Source organism: Dermacentor silvarum, chromosome 4 (genome assembly GCF_013339745.2).
Source record: "Dermacentor silvarum isolate Dsil-2018 chromosome 4, BIME_Dsil_1.4, whole genome shotgun sequence".
In the NCBI taxonomy this organism is placed as follows: domain Eukaryota; kingdom Metazoa; phylum Arthropoda; class Arachnida; order Ixodida; family Ixodidae; genus Dermacentor; species Dermacentor silvarum.
In genome coordinates, this window is record NC_051157.2 from 13,660,443 (window position 1) to 13,681,186 (window position 20,744).

The window sequence follows — 20,744 nt, forward strand, 5'->3', positions numbered from 1 at the left end:
TAGGAAAAAATATAACAGGACTTTACTGACGTTTACTGACTTTACTGGCCTGGTCTTCAACTATATATATATATATATATATATATATATATATATATATATATATATATATATATATAGTACAGCCGACAGTGGTTTTCTCTGGACCACCGTCAGTTGCGTTTCGCTCCACGAAGAGGCAGAGCGTGTGTCCAGTGAGCTCCTAAACAAGCATTTGCAATGTGGTGAACGTGGTTTAAATCATGAATCCGGGACCTCAAGGAGATGCGACGTAATGCTAACATATTTCTCTCAAATTTACCGCTAAAGCTCCGCTGATTTATATATATATATTTTTTTACTCCGGTGAGGGAACGTTATGGTCGTGGGCCGCACAGGACGCAACTTTAATCTTGTGCTATGTTTATGCTTACGCAGCCCACCGTTCACATGCCAGGCCGGAATGCAAACACAAATCAGGCTGGTGCACGGTGCTAGCAGCGGCGTGAAGAGGACTAAGAGTGTTTGTGACGCTTGTCAAGGATAACGTGGTCATGAGAGGTGTATGCCACATACATTAAAATATATTTAAGCATTCTATACTCCTTGTGTCACTATGGTACAAACCCATTCTGGAGGAACGGCCATGAATAGGCACGAACCTATAGTGACACCTAGTGGCCCAAGAATGGGATAGCCCAACTATAGGAATCTCGGTCGGTTCACTCACATTCCTAAGTACTGCTGCCTTCTTGTTGACTGAACGTGTGCTAACTTTGCTTTCGAAGTTCCCCAAGCACATTTCGAGCTACATGCTTCGCCGCGAAGCTTGAAAGCGATTTTCTAGTGGTACTAAACAGGCGGCGCCATTTCGCACAAGGCATCACCCAGCCGCCAACCACCGCTGTTTATTACAGCGTTTGCAGTAAGTGTATCTCATCAATGGTCTGTCAGCTTGTTAACGTGACGTCTAGGTCCCAAAATTGTAGGCCTCAATTGCCTTACATATCGGAGGCGGTGTTCCGGTTGCTCATCACCACTAGGACACCTTTAACGGCTTGTCGTGTTTTTTGTCCCGTTCTAAGAGTGTCGCAGGGCTTCCTTAAGAGTAAGGCTTAACGACTCCTTGTACACCTCGCTTCGCAGAGCGTGCCGGGGGGACACCCAGGCATGCCGTGCAATAACGCGCGCTGCCTGGTGACCTGCCGGGAGTACAACCCTTCCGTTGTGAGGGCTTACTGCAGTAGCACGGGATCTTGCAAGTGCGAGTGGCTACAGCCGGTACGTGCGACAATCGATTCTCTTGACGTATACACTTTGTACCTCAAAAAGAGCTGCCTTGGCGCTTGGCTTCGCAGTGAACTCGCAACAGGTGGAATATCTGAATACGCACTGTAATAGCGGATGCTCCAGGTTGTTATCATTGAAGAATGAAGAAGATCCTTATGCTGTCTTATCAATGTCAGACTATGCGTCCATATCCTCGCCAGTCACAGACAAACAAAAATTGTTGTTAGCAATGAGCAAATTAAGTAGAAACTTTCGGATTGTATTGCCCAGTGTCGCAGATAATAACGTATGAAATCCAGCGCGCGACATTAATTGCCTCAGAGAAGATGAAAATTCCAGAAATGGCACAGGCAACTACTTCTTTCTCGAAGCCACTGGGTCACCGGCAGAGCCGTTGCCCGGCTTGGCCTATAATTGCAGCACGTCGGGCGCTCATCCCCTAAGGCGTTCGATGTGCGGAATGTTTTGTGGCCGTCTCGATCCCACATACTTTGGCTTCTATTTTCGTAGCTCACGATTTACATCCGGCACGTCTACTGACTTGCCATTACATTCGACGATTATATTCCAGCCGTGCAGTGTAGCTCGTACTTTCGTTACTTCAGAGAAAGTAATCCGTAATACAATACCAACGAAAGTACGGCAATAAATTTAGACTTCGTCCATCAGAAAACACCATTGTACCGTCTCAATTACTAGGTTATTGTATGTGCAATTTCGTATGCTTTGCTATTTCTGAGCCTAAAGTTACCAAGTAGGTCTATCTCAGACAACCGAGGTTAACAATAAGCGAGCAGTTGGCCAGTAATTCGCGCTCATGCTAACTCAACGTGACTGCGGCGTCCACAGATTCGTTTTGTAGCACAAAATATTGATTTCCTTCTGCGCATGGCCTTTCAAAAGGCTTTTCAAACAGTACTACTGTTTCGCTAGAAGTGTCGATTTGGCTCGATTGAACTGTGGTGTCAAATCTCAAAGTACCCAGACGCCAAGCAGAGCTCTTTTTGTGGTTACTCTTTTTGTTCCGGTAAACAACTTTCATTTTCAACACAACCTCGATTTTCCGATAATCCAGCCACAAAACATAACACCTGTGCATTGAAGACGCCAATATGGGACCAAAATCACGAACAAAATCACGCACAAGCATCATCTATACGTAAAACACAAACACTCCGGCTTGGTGACTCGCTCTGAAACTTGCGTCTTCTACCATTTATATCTTTTTAGTCAAAGATTATATAGTTAAACACCATGAATCAATTAATCAATCGACCAAGTTATTTTCCCCACTGACGGCAACTCTTAGATTACTCACGGAAACAACATGAACATAACAGCGATCCCCAGCCACAAGCAACTTAAAGACTCATTCGCCAATACAACACCTGTTGTTCACACGTATATCAGTAGTGATAAGGTAGCCTTCACTGATACTATTATGCGCCTCAGTGAGCGGCAGCGCTCTTAATTAGTTTCGCTAACAGCGCACATGTATCAAATCATTGCGTCAATCCGCCTGTTCTATTGCAGCCTCACGAGCCGTGCAACGTCCTCAAGTGCGACAGACAATGCCGCATGGATTCCAGGAAGCCGCTGATGAATGCCCGCTGCGCACCCAACGGCTCCTGCCGGTGCACCTACCGGGAGGTGAGCAACGCACTCGCCAAACGCGAGCCCGAACCACACCCACACGCTCTGAATGATCGTTGACCAGTGGGTGGACACGCCGGACCAACGGCTATTCTCTATTCGACAAACAAAACACGATTTCTGTATGACGAGCTGCAACACACTAGGTACTTTGCTTTAAACGCATCGTATTTCCAGGAATTGCCTTACCGTTCTGGTCGTTATTGTCAGGGCTGGAAACGATGAAGAAGGAATGTTTCCCCAAGCACCATAAGCGTATTTTCATTTGAATTTAATTCTGGGGTTTTACGTGCTAAAATCACAATTTGATTATGAGGCACGTCGTAGTGGGGAGACTCCAGATTAATTTTGACCACCAGGGGATCTTTAACGTGCCCCCAATGCACGGTACACAGGCGTTTTTGAATTTCGCCTCCATCGAAATGCGGCCGCCGCGGCCGGGATCGACCTCGTGATTATAGCAGCGCAACACCATAGCTAAGCTATGGCCGGGTGTATTTTCATTTCCGCAGCCTGCATTTTTACGCATTGCTTTCCAATCACGTCAAGCACACACTGACAGCTGCCACATTATCTTCGTGGCAATTGCATGTCAAACGTCTTCATTGTTGTGGAAATTGTTGACTGTTATGGAAGTATACTGTACTTTGCGTGGTTACAAACTATTTATGTTGGGGTGCTATTCTGGGCACTGCCAAATTCCACCATATCGGCGTTTTGAGCCAATCAGAACTTACAAGAAGAGCGAAGTTGACATAATAGCGTCCAAGCATTCCCATGATCGACCTAATTCTGCGGACAAGTATCATGACGCTGCTCAGTGCCACCGAGTGACGTCGCACAAAAGGACGCCGCAGGCGAAGAGCTAGCGGCGCGATTCGTTGCAGCTCAGCTGACTTAGCCAAGTCATGTTCGTCAGCGTAATTCGGCCCGTCGCGTGAATCCACATTTAGCGTTTAGGGCGAGAAATTTTGTGCAGACGGCACCAAGAAGATTTCTAAAAATTGAGTACTACGGAGAGGTGGGAATAGGCGTAGCCTCTGAATCAAGCACATTCGAGCAGCACCTATACCGGTGGCGCTCAAAGCAACCGCAGTATTCCAGCGAAAGAGAGAGAGAAAGCATGCATCGTGGAATACCCCGTGCATGCATGCGCGCGACAACGCAACTGCCTGCTTATACTATAGATTGTGCTGCGAAACTTCAGGATTCAGGACTGAGCGACCAATTAAGTCAGGCAAAAGGTGCGACAGTGGGACGCTGACGACACGCAAAAATTTTAACGTTTTACGCCACAATTTCAAGACAGAGAATGCAATTTTTTTATGTGGTTTAACGTCCAACTAAAGTTGGCAGCGTTAATGAAAGCGGGTTATTTTCGCCCTACGTATTAACGTTTGAATTCATGATTCGTGTACCGTCTTTAAAACTGCTCAGCAAATGCTATTATAAGTGGCATAGCATTTCCTCTTCTTTCCTTTTCTTTCTTTTTTTTTTGATGCATGTATACTTTAATATTTTATTTCTCAAGCTACCGCGAGTTTTCACAAAAAATAACTAAATAGCAAAACAAAGGCGCCCCTAAATGAACAGCGCAGGTACGTGAAGCAGCAGAATTCGTGGCGCAAAATTATATGAGGAGGCCGATTGTTAACATTGGCTCAGGAACATGGGAGGAACAGACAACTAGAACATAGGTGGTGATTCATTGCTAAGACATTATAGAAAACATTTCCCGCTTGCGGCTCGCTGAAATTAAGTAAACCCCATTGTCGCGCTGTGGGAATCAACGTTTCCGACACTATAAGCAATTGGTTTCCGCTTCCCGCACAAGTTTCCCGAAACGTGCTCGTTGCCTTAACATTCCCATACGCCTGCTTTCCCACCTGTTACGTGACAAGAATCAGGCTAGCGAGAAAAATGCGCATCCTTCGCACTGGGATTTCAATTTATTTACATAAAACCATTTTACACCATAAATTTATGGCGCGGCTGTTTCTAGCCGGCTTTAGGACTTTAAAGTGCTGCTTAACTGTCGCGCAAGAAAACTTTACGAGCCTGTCTTCACTGCTTTTCTTTTTTTTTTCTTTTTTGCCATGTTAAGCTCACAGAGGACGCAATGAGAGCATTTTATGTCCTACAAGAGTTGCGTGAACAAAAGCACTAAAGCTAATTGTGTCTTATAAGCCGACATGGTTCTCTGCTGAGATTTCAAAAAGAGCACAGTTTCGGGAACTCGGTGATAAACTTGTAGCCGGAAGGCCAACAACAGTTTTCGCTGTGGCTAAGTAGTGGCCGTAAAGACGCGTAATAAACGAGGTTTAACGGACATTCATCTCTTTTACGCAGCACTATATGCGGTCAAACAGCTTCCCGTGAAGCTGGCGTTAAAATTCCGTGCTCTCTTTAGAACGCCGACCACTTCTTTCGTCGTCCGCAGAAAACACGCGTAACGCTTTCCTGGTTCGTTTGCATCCCTTAAGGCCAGTCTGTCCGGTTTATTTGTTTGTTAGGAGAAAGCGTTAGCTAGGTGAAACTTGAACTGCCCTATTCGAGTACGCGTGAGACGAATGAAGGCTCTCATTGGGTCAGCTCGTTTCAAAGACAAATTCATATTCTGGTGACACCTAATTGTCATTTGGGAGCTCGAACGTCTATAAACGTTGAAGAAAGTCACGCGGCTTCAAGTAACTCGAGACACCAAATTTGCAGCTTCACAACTCCGCAGCAATGAGATATCGCCATTCTGTAAACTACGTCTGACAAACTGCATGAAGGGAATAAATTCGACAAGATACATTTGGCAATAAACTGCGCAGTTACCATGTGAATACGCCTTTCTTGCATATCTCACAAAGAATATAGAACAAACGCAAGTAAAGCAATGCGACCTGCCGAGTCTGTACACTTTTTATTTCTCAGCGGCGCAACTTACATGACCTGCTCTGGCACGGAGTCAAGCAGTTTAGAAAAAAAAAAATTTTTTTTTTGCTGACCATTCTTGTGAATCTTTATAACGTACCCAACCAAACTAATTTGAAGATTTCTTTTAAGTTGCTTTTATAATGGTTCAGCGATTGCTTTCAAAGAACTTGAGAAGTTTGTCGCATGCTTCCGTTCAAAACTTTATTGTACTCCCGTCGTGCTCCTTACCCGATTCTCCTAAACAACGTGTCCTTCGTCAAATCAGATTTGCCGGTAATTTACCCCAAAAAAAAAATATATTATTTCCCAAATCTCCCCACAACCGGTAAGAAAAATGGGATGCTCGCCGAAGCGGTCTTCTCTGCATTCTTTGTAAAGTTGAGGAGAAGCCACTCGCGACCACGAGTGAGCGCCCGAATTCAGAAAAATAAGTCGTTAAAGTTTTATTGGTCCGTATATCACTTTGCTTACAAGGTTATTGTTGGATTTGCGCCATTACTTATCTTTGCCTCTGTAAACAAGGAGCTCTGTAATCAGCATCCCGACAACGTAATGCACAGCCGCAAAGAACACGTAAGAGAATGTGATTAGAATCATTGCAAAAGTATGATCGGGGAATGCACCACAAAAAAAAATACGCAAACATTGTCTTAAGAAGCAATGTTAAAACCAACGCCTTAATTGTCGTTCAGAAGGCCTGAAGGATACACGGCGGCCACATTTTGATGGGGGCAAAAATGCAAGAGCACCCGCGTGCCGTGTATCGGGTGCACATTAAAGATCCCCAGGTGGTCATAATTAATCGGTAGTTCCCCACTACGGCACGCCTCATAATCATATCGCGGTTTTGGCACGTAAAATCTGCGAATAAAATCAACTGAAGGTAAAAAGTACAGCTCTTTCTGCGCTACAGCTCTTTGTAGCGCTAAAACACGCATTGATTTGGCATCAGCCAGCTTTTGATCTTAGTTGATCGTCCAGGTCTCTCACTCTTCCAACTATACGTATACTGTCCAGACATCAAGTGTTGTGTCCACATCTTGATTCATTTGCCCGTCTTCACAATGTCACAACCACGCCTGCTGTATCAGGGCGAGCGCCGCTGCCACCTCCTGAATTGTCATCGCTGATAGTGAGCCCGCGCGCTCACCGGTTATTATTATTATTATTATTATTATTATTATTATTATTATTATTATTATTATTGTACTTAAATTCTCGTTTTTAATTATATGCGTGATTTATTTATTTATTTATTATTTATTTATTTATTTATTTATTTATTATTTATTTATTTATTTATTATTTATTTATTTATTTATTTATTTATTTATTTAATTTATTTATTTATTGCGGAGAAAAACACCACACGAAAGATAAAGAGAAGCAGACTAGCAATAGACCGACTAAACGATGAGTTTCCCTGCGCCGCCGCTGCCACAAAGAATGCTGGTTGCAGTAGTCCTTCCTCCTTAACGGGCTCAAGGAGAACCTTGTTATAAACCACGTTGTTTTTGTACCAACCACGAGATCAAAAGGCAGAGATGTGAGAATTTAAAGAATGTGGGCAGCTTCACTAGTGGTACAAGGATGGAGTAAACAGGGGAGCTGGTGAGCGACCTAGCTTCTTACAGGTTTTACTAGGCTTGGCTACGTTTAGCTAGGACATGCTAAGCGCTGCTAGGCACGGTATTCTGAATCGGCTCGCCGTCGACGCACTGATTCTCGCTTGGCCACGCGACGCGCTTCAAGATGAGCGGCTTCTTCTTCGGGTGTTCGAATCTTCTTTGGTCGTCCCATGTCAAGGCTACATGTACTCGCCACAGAGTCAACGAGAGTTCTGCCGCCATCGCGGCGGCTCCGAGCTTTATCTCCCCGGTGATGTCACGGCGAAGCTGCGCCTCCACACTTGCCGGGGCGTGGCTGGTCGAAACCGGCCGAGCCGCCGCCAGAGGCACCGGCTGCAGTCACGGGCACCACGCGCGTTTGGCGCGAACGCGGGGAAACGCGGACGGCGTCGGCAGCAGCTCTGCGCGTTGCCTCGTTGGTGCTGCTACAATTTCTTTCTCTCTCTCACTCTCATTTTCTCTTTCTCTCTCCCGAGCATAGCATGCGCCGCGCGCATGCTCTCCTTCCCTCTCCTTAACGTTGCATTTCAAGGCAACATGTGCACGGCACGGAGAGCAGGCGATGCAGACGCCGCTCCGCGAGGTGGTTGCTAGGCAACGCGCGGTGACGTCATCGCCAGTAGCAGTTTTTGTTCGCACTACGAGGCGCAACCAAGAGCTTAAACAGCTCCGCTGTTAAAATATTCAGTAAGAGCGGGGTAGGGTAGACGTACCACCCAGCATCCCCCTACACTTTCCTGCAAACATTTACAGTGGCAGTGTCCTCGGCATTCCGCTCAATGTTACATTCAGCTCAAGTACTGCGAAAAAGCGGCGACGAGTGCGGTCATCACGTCAATCCCCGTGTCACTGCGCATGGGCTCTGAACGTGGTGAAATCAGTGTATCTTGTCGTGGGAGCGACACCACACTCGCCTGCTTCGAGAAGACGAAAGAGGGAAGAAAAATAGAGAGGACCGCACGTCACGTCATACACCAGGCAGAGTCAGCGAGCATTGCAGAAGAGAGAGCCCTGTTTCGTAGTTCAGAAGAAATCTACGGCACCCTCGAGTGGCCTCGTATGGAGCTGCAGCTCGATCTTTTAGAAATAAAAAATCGGTAAGGATACACTTATAAAACATCATGCTGTTGGAACTTGTTGAGCAGCACACTAATACGACAATCCACAGTTGCTATACTATGGATCCAGCACCCCATCGTACTTTACACCTTCCCTGGACTCTACGGTACACATTATTGCGATAGCAATTATATGGACACTCAAAAGCAGATTTCTGCCGTCGGCGTCGCCGTCGCCGTGAGGTTCCGTATGACGTCAATGGAGATGAAATCGTCGCCGCGCGCCGAACGCTATATGTGCGAGTGAAAGGGCGCGAGGGACGCGCGCTTTCACGGGGAGTGAAAGCACGGCGGAGAACAAACGCGCGTTCTGCGCTGTGCTCCCTTAAGGGCTGCAGAAGTAGGCGTCTCGTTCCTCCTCTACAATCACCATATATGTAGAGCAAACGTACCTTCTTCCGACGCGCGAAAGGCCATGAGGGAGAGGGGGGAGGGGGAGGGAAGGGAGGCGACGTTTATCTGCGGCACCAAGTGCCTATTTATATCAGAGGCTCCGGCAACAGTCACCAACGCCGCACGCATTTTGAGCGAACGCGGGCAAAACGCCGACGGCGTCGACAACAGTTCTGCGTGTTGCCGGTGCTGCTGCATGTCCAAGTTTATACAGCTGATAAAGCTGCTATCATTACTCCGTATAGCTCTCTTCAAATTTGCTATCGCAATTGATGCTTCGCCTTTCAGGTGAAACTGCGACAACTTTTATTTTGCTTTTGCTTTAAAGATTTCGATAGAGGCGTTTCAACTCCACCTCCAAGTCATACAAGTATTGTGATGATGGTTACGAAAGGTGGAGTAGAACGGTTATTCCACTAGACGTAATAAAAAAATTGTCCTTCCCGTCCCAACGTGGAAGCGGCCCGTAGTCTTGCCCCTGTAAAAACAGGGGGAAGGTTCTTCCGGACCTCAATAAAGTTTACTACCTACCTACTTACCTACCTACCTAGCTACCTACCTACCGACGATTACGATAGTCCCTAATGCGAAATTTGAGCGCACCTCTGTACGTGTTTTCATTTTGCGATATATTGGCTGGCGCGGACAGTCTATCTCTTGCGGCACGTTGCAAACGGAGTGAAGTGTGGCACGACTGCCTCGCTAATCCGAAGATCACGAGAGGCAGCGCGTGGGTGACGCGTAGGCGCGATTCACAGCAACCGCCGCATACAGACCTCCGTTCATGCAGCGCTTTGTTTTCATACAGACGACGCGCGCTACTCTGGCGCCATCACGTAGGCATCGTCGCCGCAAAACCCGTCTTCCGCGGCACTACGCTTTTCCTCTCACGCTTTCCCCATATCCTCCTCCTCCACTTTCCGTCTCATGGTTCCGCTGCGCCCTCCTCCTCGCGCTCTCTTCGCTATCGCCGTCTTTCATCTCCCGCTCCACTCCGAATTCGCTTATATCCTTTGCTGTGATCGTTCGCTTGGTTACGAGGGACAACGCCGACGCTCGCCGCAGGAACGGGTGCCTAAGAGCTGCGCTCTAAAATGATTGCCAGTTTAGATTAAACGTTGATAAAATTACAACAGGCTTAGAACTAAGGTCTATTTGTGGGTACAGTACGTATTGTCACATTGTAGTGACAGTGAACCACAGTGGCACAACGCAAGGCACGAAACTATCTCTTTATTGGGCAAACATGTGCCCCGCAAAACAAGTAACACCCTGCACAATGACAGTGGCGAACACACTCGTCGATCGTAGAAATCTGATTTGCCGGACAAGCGCGTCGGCTTTTTCACACGACTCGTGGAAGATTCCAACGTAATCGCTGGTGCCCCCGTGCTTTCCGAAAAGTACTACACAATTCGCGTCGCGAATACAATGAGATTACACAAGGTTCGGTGACAACAGACAATGGATAGAACCAGCGATAACATTCGAGAATCTTCCGATAAAAAAAGGCATGCCTTGCGCTGAGCGATAACATTGCAACACAGACTGGCTCGTTAAAAACTCTCACCAAAAATATACATAATTTATACGCATGTTAATAATGTCATATTGTTTTCCTCTGTTTTGTTCTCTCTTTACATTATTCCCACTGACTACGTTTAGTGAACCGTTCAGTGAACATTTACCAAAGCATTACTGATACACACGCAAGATAATCTAGCACAGTAATTTATCGTTCCCAGTAAAGATTGGCGAGAACTCGCATATTATATGTCTGCATTGCCCCCCCCCCCCCTCCCTTTATAAACAAAACAAAAATATGCCATTTCTTCACCACCGTAATGATACACACTTGTGGAATTATACGTTGGCGGTTATGTCCACCTTTCTTTTTTTTTTTTTCAATTTATCTGCCTACAAATTTCAATCGTTGCCGCCCACGTGTTCAGCTTTAACACTTACTGAACAATAATTTGATCATATATCATAGTGCGTTTCAGTGCAGACCACGCAAATACCTTGCATCACCAAGAGTTTTTTTTTTCCTTTAATATTATTCTTTTCTCCAAACATTCAGCCCAGAAGTGCCAGTCTTCTGCGCAAGGTTATAGGCTGGGACTGGCATCTACAATTCGTAACGTGCATTCAATGCAACGCGCCGAGTCTCCGGACAGTCAGCTGAGTCATGTGCATGAATCAATAGACCCTTTTCACTGGTTAGTTCGCTCACTGTAAACAGATGGCGCTTGCGACGTGTCTAGCCATTTGTTGCCTCAAGACCCACCACGTCGCCTCCGCGGTGGTTCGATTCCCTGTATGCGGCCGGCGCGTTCCAATAGGGGCGAAGTGCAAAAACACTCCTGTGCTTAGATTTAGATGCACGTTAAAGTTCACCAGATCGTCGAAATGAATGTGGAGTCCCAGCGCTACTGCGTCCCTCACAACCCACTGTGCAGTTGGAGAAAGCTAAACCCCAGAGTTGTTTACAGCGAACCTGTTAAGGGCGAGTTCCCTCAGGATCGTGTCCGCGTGTAGAAAAAAACTATCATCATTAGCATTGGCTCGAGCATCGTCGTCTTCTTCCGCAGCTGGCTCGTTGGCGCCCCTCGTTTAGCTCGTGCCGTTAGATGTTGGGCTGAGCACGCGCTGCACGCGCAGATTGCGACCGTAGACCGACCGGCGTGTATACAATAATGTCGGCTCCATGTGCGTGGCGGTTTCCCGTCAGTTGTGCCTTAGCACAGGTGTCAAAACGAATGACTAACATGACTGATAGGTCATGAGATCAATAACATCCCATGCTCGTCAGTCACGTCACGATTAACGACAATAAAATCACGTGTGGCGCACACCCGCATTGGATATGCGAGTTTGCCAGGGATATGCGGGTATGAGCCAGGGACAAGAAAGAAAGAAAGAAAGAAAGAAAGAAAGAAAGAAAGAAAGAAAGAAAGAAAGAAAGAAGGAAAGAAAGAAAGAAAGAAAGAAAGAAAGAAAGCAAGAAGGTGTGGCTCATACCCGTGTTGGATATGTGGGTATGAGCCGCCGAGAGCAGGAGCGGGAGAGATCTCACAGGATCCTGATGCTGCAATGCAGTGTGCCGCGGCTATGAACGTTGTGGCTTATACGCTATAGTCTATGACGATGGGGCGGACTTGGCGCAGCAAACGCACTACTTGGCCATCGCGCCGAGCAAGAACAAGACGCTGGTGTGCTTGCTCTTTGACGAACATGCCGAAGACGCTCAATATAATGAATAATGATAATGTATAAATTCGCTATAGCAATATTAAATATACCAGACCCACCATAGTCCCAGCTTCGCTGGCTTCCATCTTCACTGTAGTGGAAGGGCTCTGATTATATTCTTTTATCTGCTGAACAGGCTGTACAAGCGCGTACACATTTGAATGAGGCTGCTTCCTGATCAGTGGATTGACAACTGTGGCATGCTCACATGGATCTTTGTATTAAAAGCTAATCACCTCGTAGCGTTTTCTGTCCTGCTAACTCTGCTTTACTGTAGCTACTGTCCTCTCAGGTTTTCTTCATCCTTGTTTCTTTGTGCCACAACCCTGACATAAAATGTCGAACCGTCATCCAACTCAAACAAAGGTTTTGCTGTAGCGGAATAATTTTGGAATTATTTTTGATCGTTCCGGTACAAATATGATAGCCAGATAGCCCCGCAAATTCAGTAGACCTTCGCTCGCGCTTGTAAATATTATTCTTTAGGCCTGCACTAACTTCCAGCCCCATTCACTGAAACTCACTGCGACTCCCACTAACGTATCGTACATACGAATGAACTCGTCGGAGAGTATGTTGACCAATGAGTGGTTTACATAAGTTACGTAATAATGTTTGAAGCTGAACGTCTCGCCACGAGCCACTACGAAAAAATGTGGTGAAGGTATTACGCCTTTTCTGTAAGCTACTTCCAAACATTGTTGCTTTCAGCTCGGTGCGCGTCATAAACAAATCTAGTGTAATTGACACACTCATGAGTGATTACGTATCAAGAAATAAATAATGTAATGGCGTCGCACCATAAAAAAACTCTACTGATCCAAAATCGTGACAACCAGTGGCTTACAAGCCATTGGCAATAAATTTAGAAAATGAAGAGTGAATGACAGTAATCCTGATTTAATACAGTACGTGGCCGAGAGTACGTACCAGTTTGCCTTGAAAAACAATTTACTACGCTGTCTTCTAGAACGCGCACCGTATGACCATGCTCGTAGCATTAGGACAAGGCATGATGAGCTCGGAAGGATGGCTATACGGCATTTACATGTCTCAAAGCTTTGGCCAAAGTTTCGTGCCGTTCACGCTGTCGCTGTCGGCGACAAACACCGGAACAGAGGCTTGCTGCGCAGCACCTGCATCGTGCGCTGCCGGTGTAAACGGAAACAGCGGAGGCCGGCTGAGGCAAGGAATGGACGCGCCACCACGGGACGCTGGCTCATCGCGGTGAAAAGGGTCTATAAAGAATGGGCTACGACTGGTACGAAGTGGAAGAGTGACAGAGGTCGACGTAATAGTTCAGCGGAAACCCGCCAAGTGGAGAGAAGTAATTAAAGGGAAAAAGAGACATCCACCTATATGCACCAATTTCTACAAAGGAAACCCATACGGGTTCCTCGAAAGAAAGCCTCGCAGTTGAAGAAAAATTCGTCCTGGTCCGGGACTCGAACCCGGGACCACCGCCTTTCCGGGGCAGCCGCTTTACCATCTGAGCTAACCAGGCGGCTAGCAGATGGCAGGGCTAAGTCGAATTTGTCAACAACTCGAAGCAAAGGCAAGTGTTTCACGTAATAGTTCAGCGGAAACCCGCTAGGTGGAGAGAAGTAATTAAAGGTAAAAAAAAAAAAAAAAAAAAAAAAAAACTCTGTCCCTTTAGTGACGGAGGTTGACTGATGATACTGCCCGTCTCGCCAGTGAACCGTTGTCCGAGAATGTTCTAAATTGGGCCCGTGGCGTCCTGTTTTCAAGCCATCCAGGCCTTACTTGACATATTTAAAGGTACCAGCCTGGACTCCAGGCTATGAGTATACTTACCCATTATGTGTTTTGCCCCTTCCTTCTGTCATCATCGTCAGCCATCTGCACCTCTTTAATTCTCTCCCACTTGCCATTTCCCCAGCGCAAGGAGAGGAGAAAAAATGAGAGGGAAAGAGAGGGAAGTTAGCCAGTGTAAGTACTGGCTGCAAAGTAGCTCGCTAGAGTAAGGTTCATCAGGCGGATCGCTCTGTTTTTCATATCATTAAACTTTTTTTCTCTTTCATTATCTCCTCCACGTGCTAATTAGAACATGTTACTATTCTTGTGTGCTATACTACTGACATATTCATTCTTTTCTAGATGTTCGGATGACGCTGACCAGCAAAGCCGTGCGAAGGTGTTCCTGCAGCACTGTCTAACCTTCACCCACGAATAAAACGAAGTTCAGCTGAAGCTTCGTGAAAAACCATTGATCCAACGCGTTCCATGGCAACACTGCTGTTACCTTTCGCTAACTAAAAAAAAAAGAAAAAAAATTCAAATGTTTGACTACGCACGATTGATTGGACGCGTATTTGCGCGCATTCTTGTTGCGAATAGGAGCGATCCAACGTTTTACAGCCAGCAGCAGGCGCTTCGGTAGTTTCAGTACATCGTTGCCTATTTAGATGCTCGAAATAAAACTTGAAATGTCGTCTCATCGTTGGCATTTACATTGAGGATTGTGTGGGAGATAGGAGCGAATTTGTTACGTATTTGTTATGAGAAACCTAAGGTTTTAGAACTTTTGCAAGATATAGTTTTATCTGCTAGGGCGCAAAAAGAGCTTGAAACTTGGTTCTCAGATGACTGAAGCAATCGGACAGATTGTGTCGCAATTCAGGCTGCAGAAAGTTCTGTACACGGCAAACATAGCAGCCGGCCGTTTTCGGCGAGCGGCTGCGATCATTGTTTCAAAAGCTGTGTCACACGTGCACAACGTCGAGCGGAGATGTCAAAACACTTCCGTCTCTACTTCCGGTTGCGGCATGTTCATCGCTTCCTACATAAAAGTTTACGCTATAAAGCTTTTTAAGGGAGCGCGAAATTATTGTGAACACATCTCCGTTCTCTGCCTTCTCGTTTTGGTGCACGGTATTCCGGCAGTTTTTTCTTATGGCATCCTGCTGTTACCCTCAGGGTCTGAATATAGTTTCCCGTATAGAACGACAAATTTTTCTCCCTCTCCCTCTTATTTTTTTATTCGAAGAAGGCGCATATTCCAACCAAAATTACCGGCGTCATCATGCAAGAGTAAGGCAGGGATTTTTATACTCCTTGCGAAAAAAACAATCCATTGAGTTGACCAAAACGGCAGTCGGGCTTTGCTAATTTTCGTTTATTTTTCCTGCATTGCGCAAGCCGCCGTCACCTCACCGTAACATAAAGGGCAGAATTGGTTTCGAATAGAAAATAAATTAACAATCTTAAACTGCGCATATTTTTTCACTGGGAATTTCAGGTAGATTCTTTGTAACGCCTTACAGGCTATTGACTGCACAACAGCGCAGCTCTGTATAAGAAAATGTGCGATGAAATTCTGAAGCAGTGCGTAGTTTATGCCGCAACATGGAACGCAGGGCTTATTTCACGCCGACGAATATGGTACCAGATCCGTGCAGTTCCACATTTAGTGATATACACTAAACACTAAATGGCATTTGCAGAATCGGATTAGAGCTACGGTGCACGTCGGCCTTACATGCTTGTTAACCTATAATAGCAAAATCCAATGACGTACGCTAAACTGCCACTTATTCATCACCACAAAATCTCCGAAGCACGATGCTCCAAAATCTACCACGAATTCACCAAAGTAAACTAAAGAACCTGGAAGACACACACTTAATTAAAAGAAAAATTAAATTCTGCTGTTTCACGTGCCAAAACCACTGATTATGAAACACGTGTGGGAACCCCGTATTAATTTTAACACGCTGGGGTTCTTTAACCTGCACCTAAATTTAAGTACACGAGCGTTTTGCATTTCGCCCCATCGAAACGCAGCCACCGCGGCCGGGATCGAACCCCCGACCTCGATCTCAGTGGCGCTACCGCGGCGAGAGACGTATACTCTCAAGCACCAGAGCCGAACAAGAGTGTATTTTCAGCTCAGTACCACCAATGAAAACTTTGCTTTCTCTCGGGTAGCCAACCGGGTTCGTCTGGGTAACCTTCCTGCCTTTCTCTTGTCATTTCTATTTCTCTCTCTCTCTCCTGCCTTCTCTCATCGACATTTGTCACCAGCCTCGTCGCTGTTTACCCGCAATTCTTACAATGAAGACATGTCGCTTTGTCTTTCTGCCACGAGCCACTTAAAACGCGTCGAAAACCACTCGAAGCAGGACTAACAAACACAGAACGTTTCATCCAACTGCGCCTGTAACTCGTTGAAATACCGTGACGTCACACTTAGTTTGTTTTAGCCAGTTTCGCTAAATCTACATCTACTACTATGCAATAGCCAAATTATATACAGGGTGTCCCAGCTAAAAGTAGCCGACATTTTAAAAACGACGGATTGGGCTAGGAAGCTCAAACCAACTCAGCGGTGTTCAGGATCACGTGTCCTAGTCTGCAGTATTTTTTTTTCGCTTTGCAAAGTCAATTAATTAGTATAAACTAATTGTCTAACTTTTTAAATATTGGATTCACCAAGAAAGTGCGCCAATACGAAAGTTGTAGATCACATTTAAAAATGGCCGACTGAAGTGTTTGCAACTAAGTACCACTGATGAAGCTTCTTGTAATTGCCTTTAAAGAAAGCCCACGAAATACTAAAGACAACCGCGTGATAGCGCCACTATTTCAGTGCCCCCAGGGCCGGTATTTTGTAGCGATGCGTTATGCTTTATTCTATACTATAGTCTTATCATCCACCGCTCACGGCCGGCTGATCCCGTTGATAACGTGAGCGGACCGTTACTCTGACCACTGACCAAGCGCGAAAAGCGCGAACATGCATTAGCATCGGAAAGGCACCGCTACAAAATACCGGCCCAGACGACCAATCAGTAAAGGACATAGTTTGCATGCCTTTTTTTCGAGACTACTCACTCGCGTGCCCTGTCGCGATCGGGCGCACAGAGCGAGCGGCGGTGATGGTGTGTCGCGCTTCGACGTGACGTGGCATAAACATATAATTCTCTCAACTTGTGGAATGAAGACCGAACGTGCAAGGCAAGAAAAAGAAAAAAAAAAAGAAAAGAAGCTCGGGCTTGAGTAAATGTTGATCGCAGAACTGTTTAGTCGGGAAGAAAAATGCAATTGTCATGTTCTTCTATTCGTTCGCGATCATATCTCACAAGCGAGAGTTGCTGCCGTGCACCTTGCGGCCACCGGAAACGCCAGGCCCGTCCCAGAAACACTGTGTAGATATGCGGATTTCGTTTCTTGATCGGTCGTTTGGGAGTGCTGAAATAGTGGTGCCATCACGCGCTTGTTTTTGTATTTCGCGGGCTTTCTTTAAAGGTAATGACAAGAAGCTCCATCAATAGTACTAGTTGCAAACACTTCAGTCGGCCATTTTTAAATGTGATCTACAACTTTCTTGGTGAATCTAATATTTAAAAAGTTAGTCAATCAGTTTACACTAATTGACTTTGCAAAACGAAAAAAATACCGCAGACTATGACACGCGATGCTCAACACCATTGAGTTGGTTTGAGCCTCCTAGCACACTCCGTCGTTTTTAAAACATTGGCTACTTTTAGCTGGGACACGCTGTATCCATACATTGAAACATTATAGCTTTACTCTTGATGGATCTCTCCTGAACTTACCTTGCCGAGTCGTCAATCTACGTCCGGTCGCCGCTCTGTTAATGCGTTCCGGCAGGTCACTGCCACCGTTCAAAGCTCAACGCGCAATATGCCTTCCATGCGTTTAAGTGTTGGCCAGCCATACATCTTTGCAGCAGAGCGGATAGTTCAACGGTGTTGTTGCACAGCTACACATCAGCTGAGTGAACCTTTTAGTTTTACCAGGCACTGCCGACACGTCGTTGCTCGGTTGAACGACATATTACAATACTTGTACCTTCAGTTTGGTCTTCTGCATTCGGTCTTCCCGCTCACGTACCCTAATCCTCTAAGTATTCCTTCTTTCTTCTTCTTCTTCTTTTTTGCCACAGTTATCTTATATTCCGTTTTGTAACGTATTCTTCGCAATAGAAGTTTATCTTCTCACGTTTCTAGCTGCTGTCTTGTTGTTGCTGTTGCCTCCACACATGACTCGTACTGTCTCGTTGGTATTATTGGTATTAAGCAGAAGAGAATGAAGTGTGCGCTTGGACGAATGGCAGAATGTACTGAAGCCTACGTCACCCTTCTCTGTTCTGTTTTGTCGTAAATACGCCGTTAGCGTTAATTTATACTACACTGACCGCGTTTTGAAAAGCCTGACAACAACAGCAAATGTTGCGTTCATTGTTGTATCATTTGAAGTGGCGAATGTTTACAGCTTTTTTTTTTTTTTCCTGGTCGCGCACTGTATGACTGGGTGCTGTGCCCTTTCACGCTGTCCTGTGAAATTACCCGGCTTCGTGCGATCATTTGCGCTAGTTGAATCCACGGAACAACGCAAGGGTTCGCTATCTCACATCGTGCTCATCCATCATCGACCTATATAACACAGAACCTGCGCACTTGGAGGATTGTCGTAACAGTAGTAGACCAACAGCCACTTAACACAAACGTGGGAATGACAAAACTGTAGGAGCACTTACTGGGATCTTCCTTTCATCACACGACGGTTGGCAATGGAAATGTAGGTTCCTTTGCGTGACGTTACTTTTCCAACAGCGTAGGTTTTGTATTATTTAAGTAATGGCGGCGGAAAATGTAGGTTATAAGCGATCCGGCAAGCTAATCACCGAAACCATGTTTTCTGAGCGTAATGTCGGCGAAGTTGGGCGAGCGACAAGCATTGCATTGCCCGTGCTATGTCGGGCTTATACTTATAGATGGTTTCACGAGCGCGATAACAGTACCGAGCATGCAGCCCAAGAAATTGTCGGTCACGTGTCTTAGCAATCTTTACACTGGAACAAAAAGCATGTTTCTCAGCTTAAATGTACGCAAAGTCTCTTTTTACGTTTTCAGGTAAAAGAAAGGCAGATAATGCCTAAAGACAAATGCTAATATTTTTTCGTATAATTAACGGCAAACGTGACTATTAAATTTGTGGTTACGTACCAGGGAACGGTTTAGAAAATCTGCGGGCTTCCGTTTTTGTGCACTCTTGCTACTCGCCATGGCCTTCTTTGTCCGCTGAATTTAGCGGGCTACGTCAATGGGCAAAACCGGCTGCCGTCCAGGGCCTATGTTTGTTACCAGCGAAAGGGTGTATACCCTCGTAGTAACTTTGCTCCCGCACTCTACTTATTTGTCTTCTTTGTTTCTTTGTAGGTCTGCGACGAAGGCATGTGCAGGCAACAATGCTTGTCACAACAAACTGGAAATGCGCGAACAGAGTCGTTCTGTGAGCGCAACTCGTGCCACTGCAGGTACAGCAGGGTAGTGTTCACACCAAACAAGCGCTAGATGACAGCCATGCACCACGTTGACCATCTGCAGCCTTCCTTCGTGAGGGAGTCGCTAATAAAGCGCCCAATTTCGTAAGCACGAGCATTGTGTGTCTTCTTTTTTTTTTTACTTTTCCTGAAAAAGAACAAAGAAGATAATTATAAGAAAAACACGTCGAGCCACCACCAGCGCGCGGAACTTGTTTCGAGCGATACACATTTTTACATGATTTGTTCGTATACAAAGATAGTCATTTAAAACATAAGAATTCATCCCCAAAATCGTGGGGAATGTGCACACGTTTGTTGATACTCCCATTCTTTCTGCTTGCCATTCAATGACACGCATTTGCCTTAGTCAGGCACTGCAATGACTTGAACCTCTTTTTTTAAGCGTAGAGGAAGGCTCTCCGTGTACGAGTGGGGCAAAACCCATTTTTGGGTGGGACGAGATTGATTTGTTGGTTCGTTGGTTAAGATGTTTACTAAAGGCGAGATAAACTGGTAGTCTGTGCCGGCAGTTGCTCCACCTGTGTGTTTCTTTCACTGTGCAAGGATTTGCCACCACATGTCTATGGGTTCAGGGTCAAGTAGATATGCGAGTAGAAGACATTGATTTGGCCCACGTTGGTGCACCCTGTCGGGCGGTGAGGCACGCCTTAAAGTACTGACACATATTTTAGAAGTTGTAGAAACTACCACACGCTTCTCGCTCGTAAAAGGTGACACTTAGCAAGTCTGAAGGTCAGCAAAAGATTACAAACATATTAATTTGATGTTAACGTGTGTCTCGAAACGACGGACGTGGCGTCATCGACATTATTGTGACGCCTGGTCCGTCGTGTGACGCCAGGTCCATCGTCTGGCAGTAAGGCAAGGCATGATAATGTTCTTCATAGAAAAATAAAAGTGTTTCGCGCGTTTCGTGTGGCTTTTCTCACGTGTGGCAGCCGCTGCGATCGCATGTGGAGCGAGCAAGTGTATCATTCATGACGCCATTACACGCCGACCTCCCGGATACTGAAACTGGTTCGTACAGACAAATATTATAAATTATTTAGGACGTTATGACGATTAACTGTATTTCCCCCCTAAATTTCTGCCCAATGCATTGTTGGCGCTGGTTGGTCTGTCATGCTTTGCAAACAACGCCAGGAATACGCAGGACCAGATAGAACAACCACA

At 45.9% G+C, this 20,744-nt stretch overlaps 1 protein-coding gene across 6 annotated transcripts in view; it reads left to right on the forward strand.

Moving 5' to 3' along the window:
- The window catches only part of LOC119449472 (uncharacterized), a 54,935-nt gene extending 35,254 nt beyond the window's left edge, over positions 1 to 19,681 (forward strand). For 2 of the 6 annotated variants that reach the window (XM_037712648.2, XM_037712650.2), the window contains 3 exons: positions 1,126 to 1,260; positions 2,803 to 2,919; positions 19,444 to 19,681. In XM_037712648.2, coding sequence (XP_037568576.1) covers positions 1,126 to 1,260; positions 2,803 to 2,919; positions 19,444 to 19,578 — 387 coding nt within the window. In that variant the 3' untranslated portion in view covers positions 19,579 to 19,681. Of the gene's footprint in view, positions 1 to 1,125; positions 1,261 to 2,802; positions 2,920 to 14,356; positions 14,691 to 19,443 lie in introns of those variants that run through there. The other 4 variants (XM_037712654.2, XM_049665233.1, XM_037712653.2 and 1 more) reach the window with 3 other exon arrangements.
- Positions 19,682 to 20,744: the final 1,063 nt, after the last annotated feature.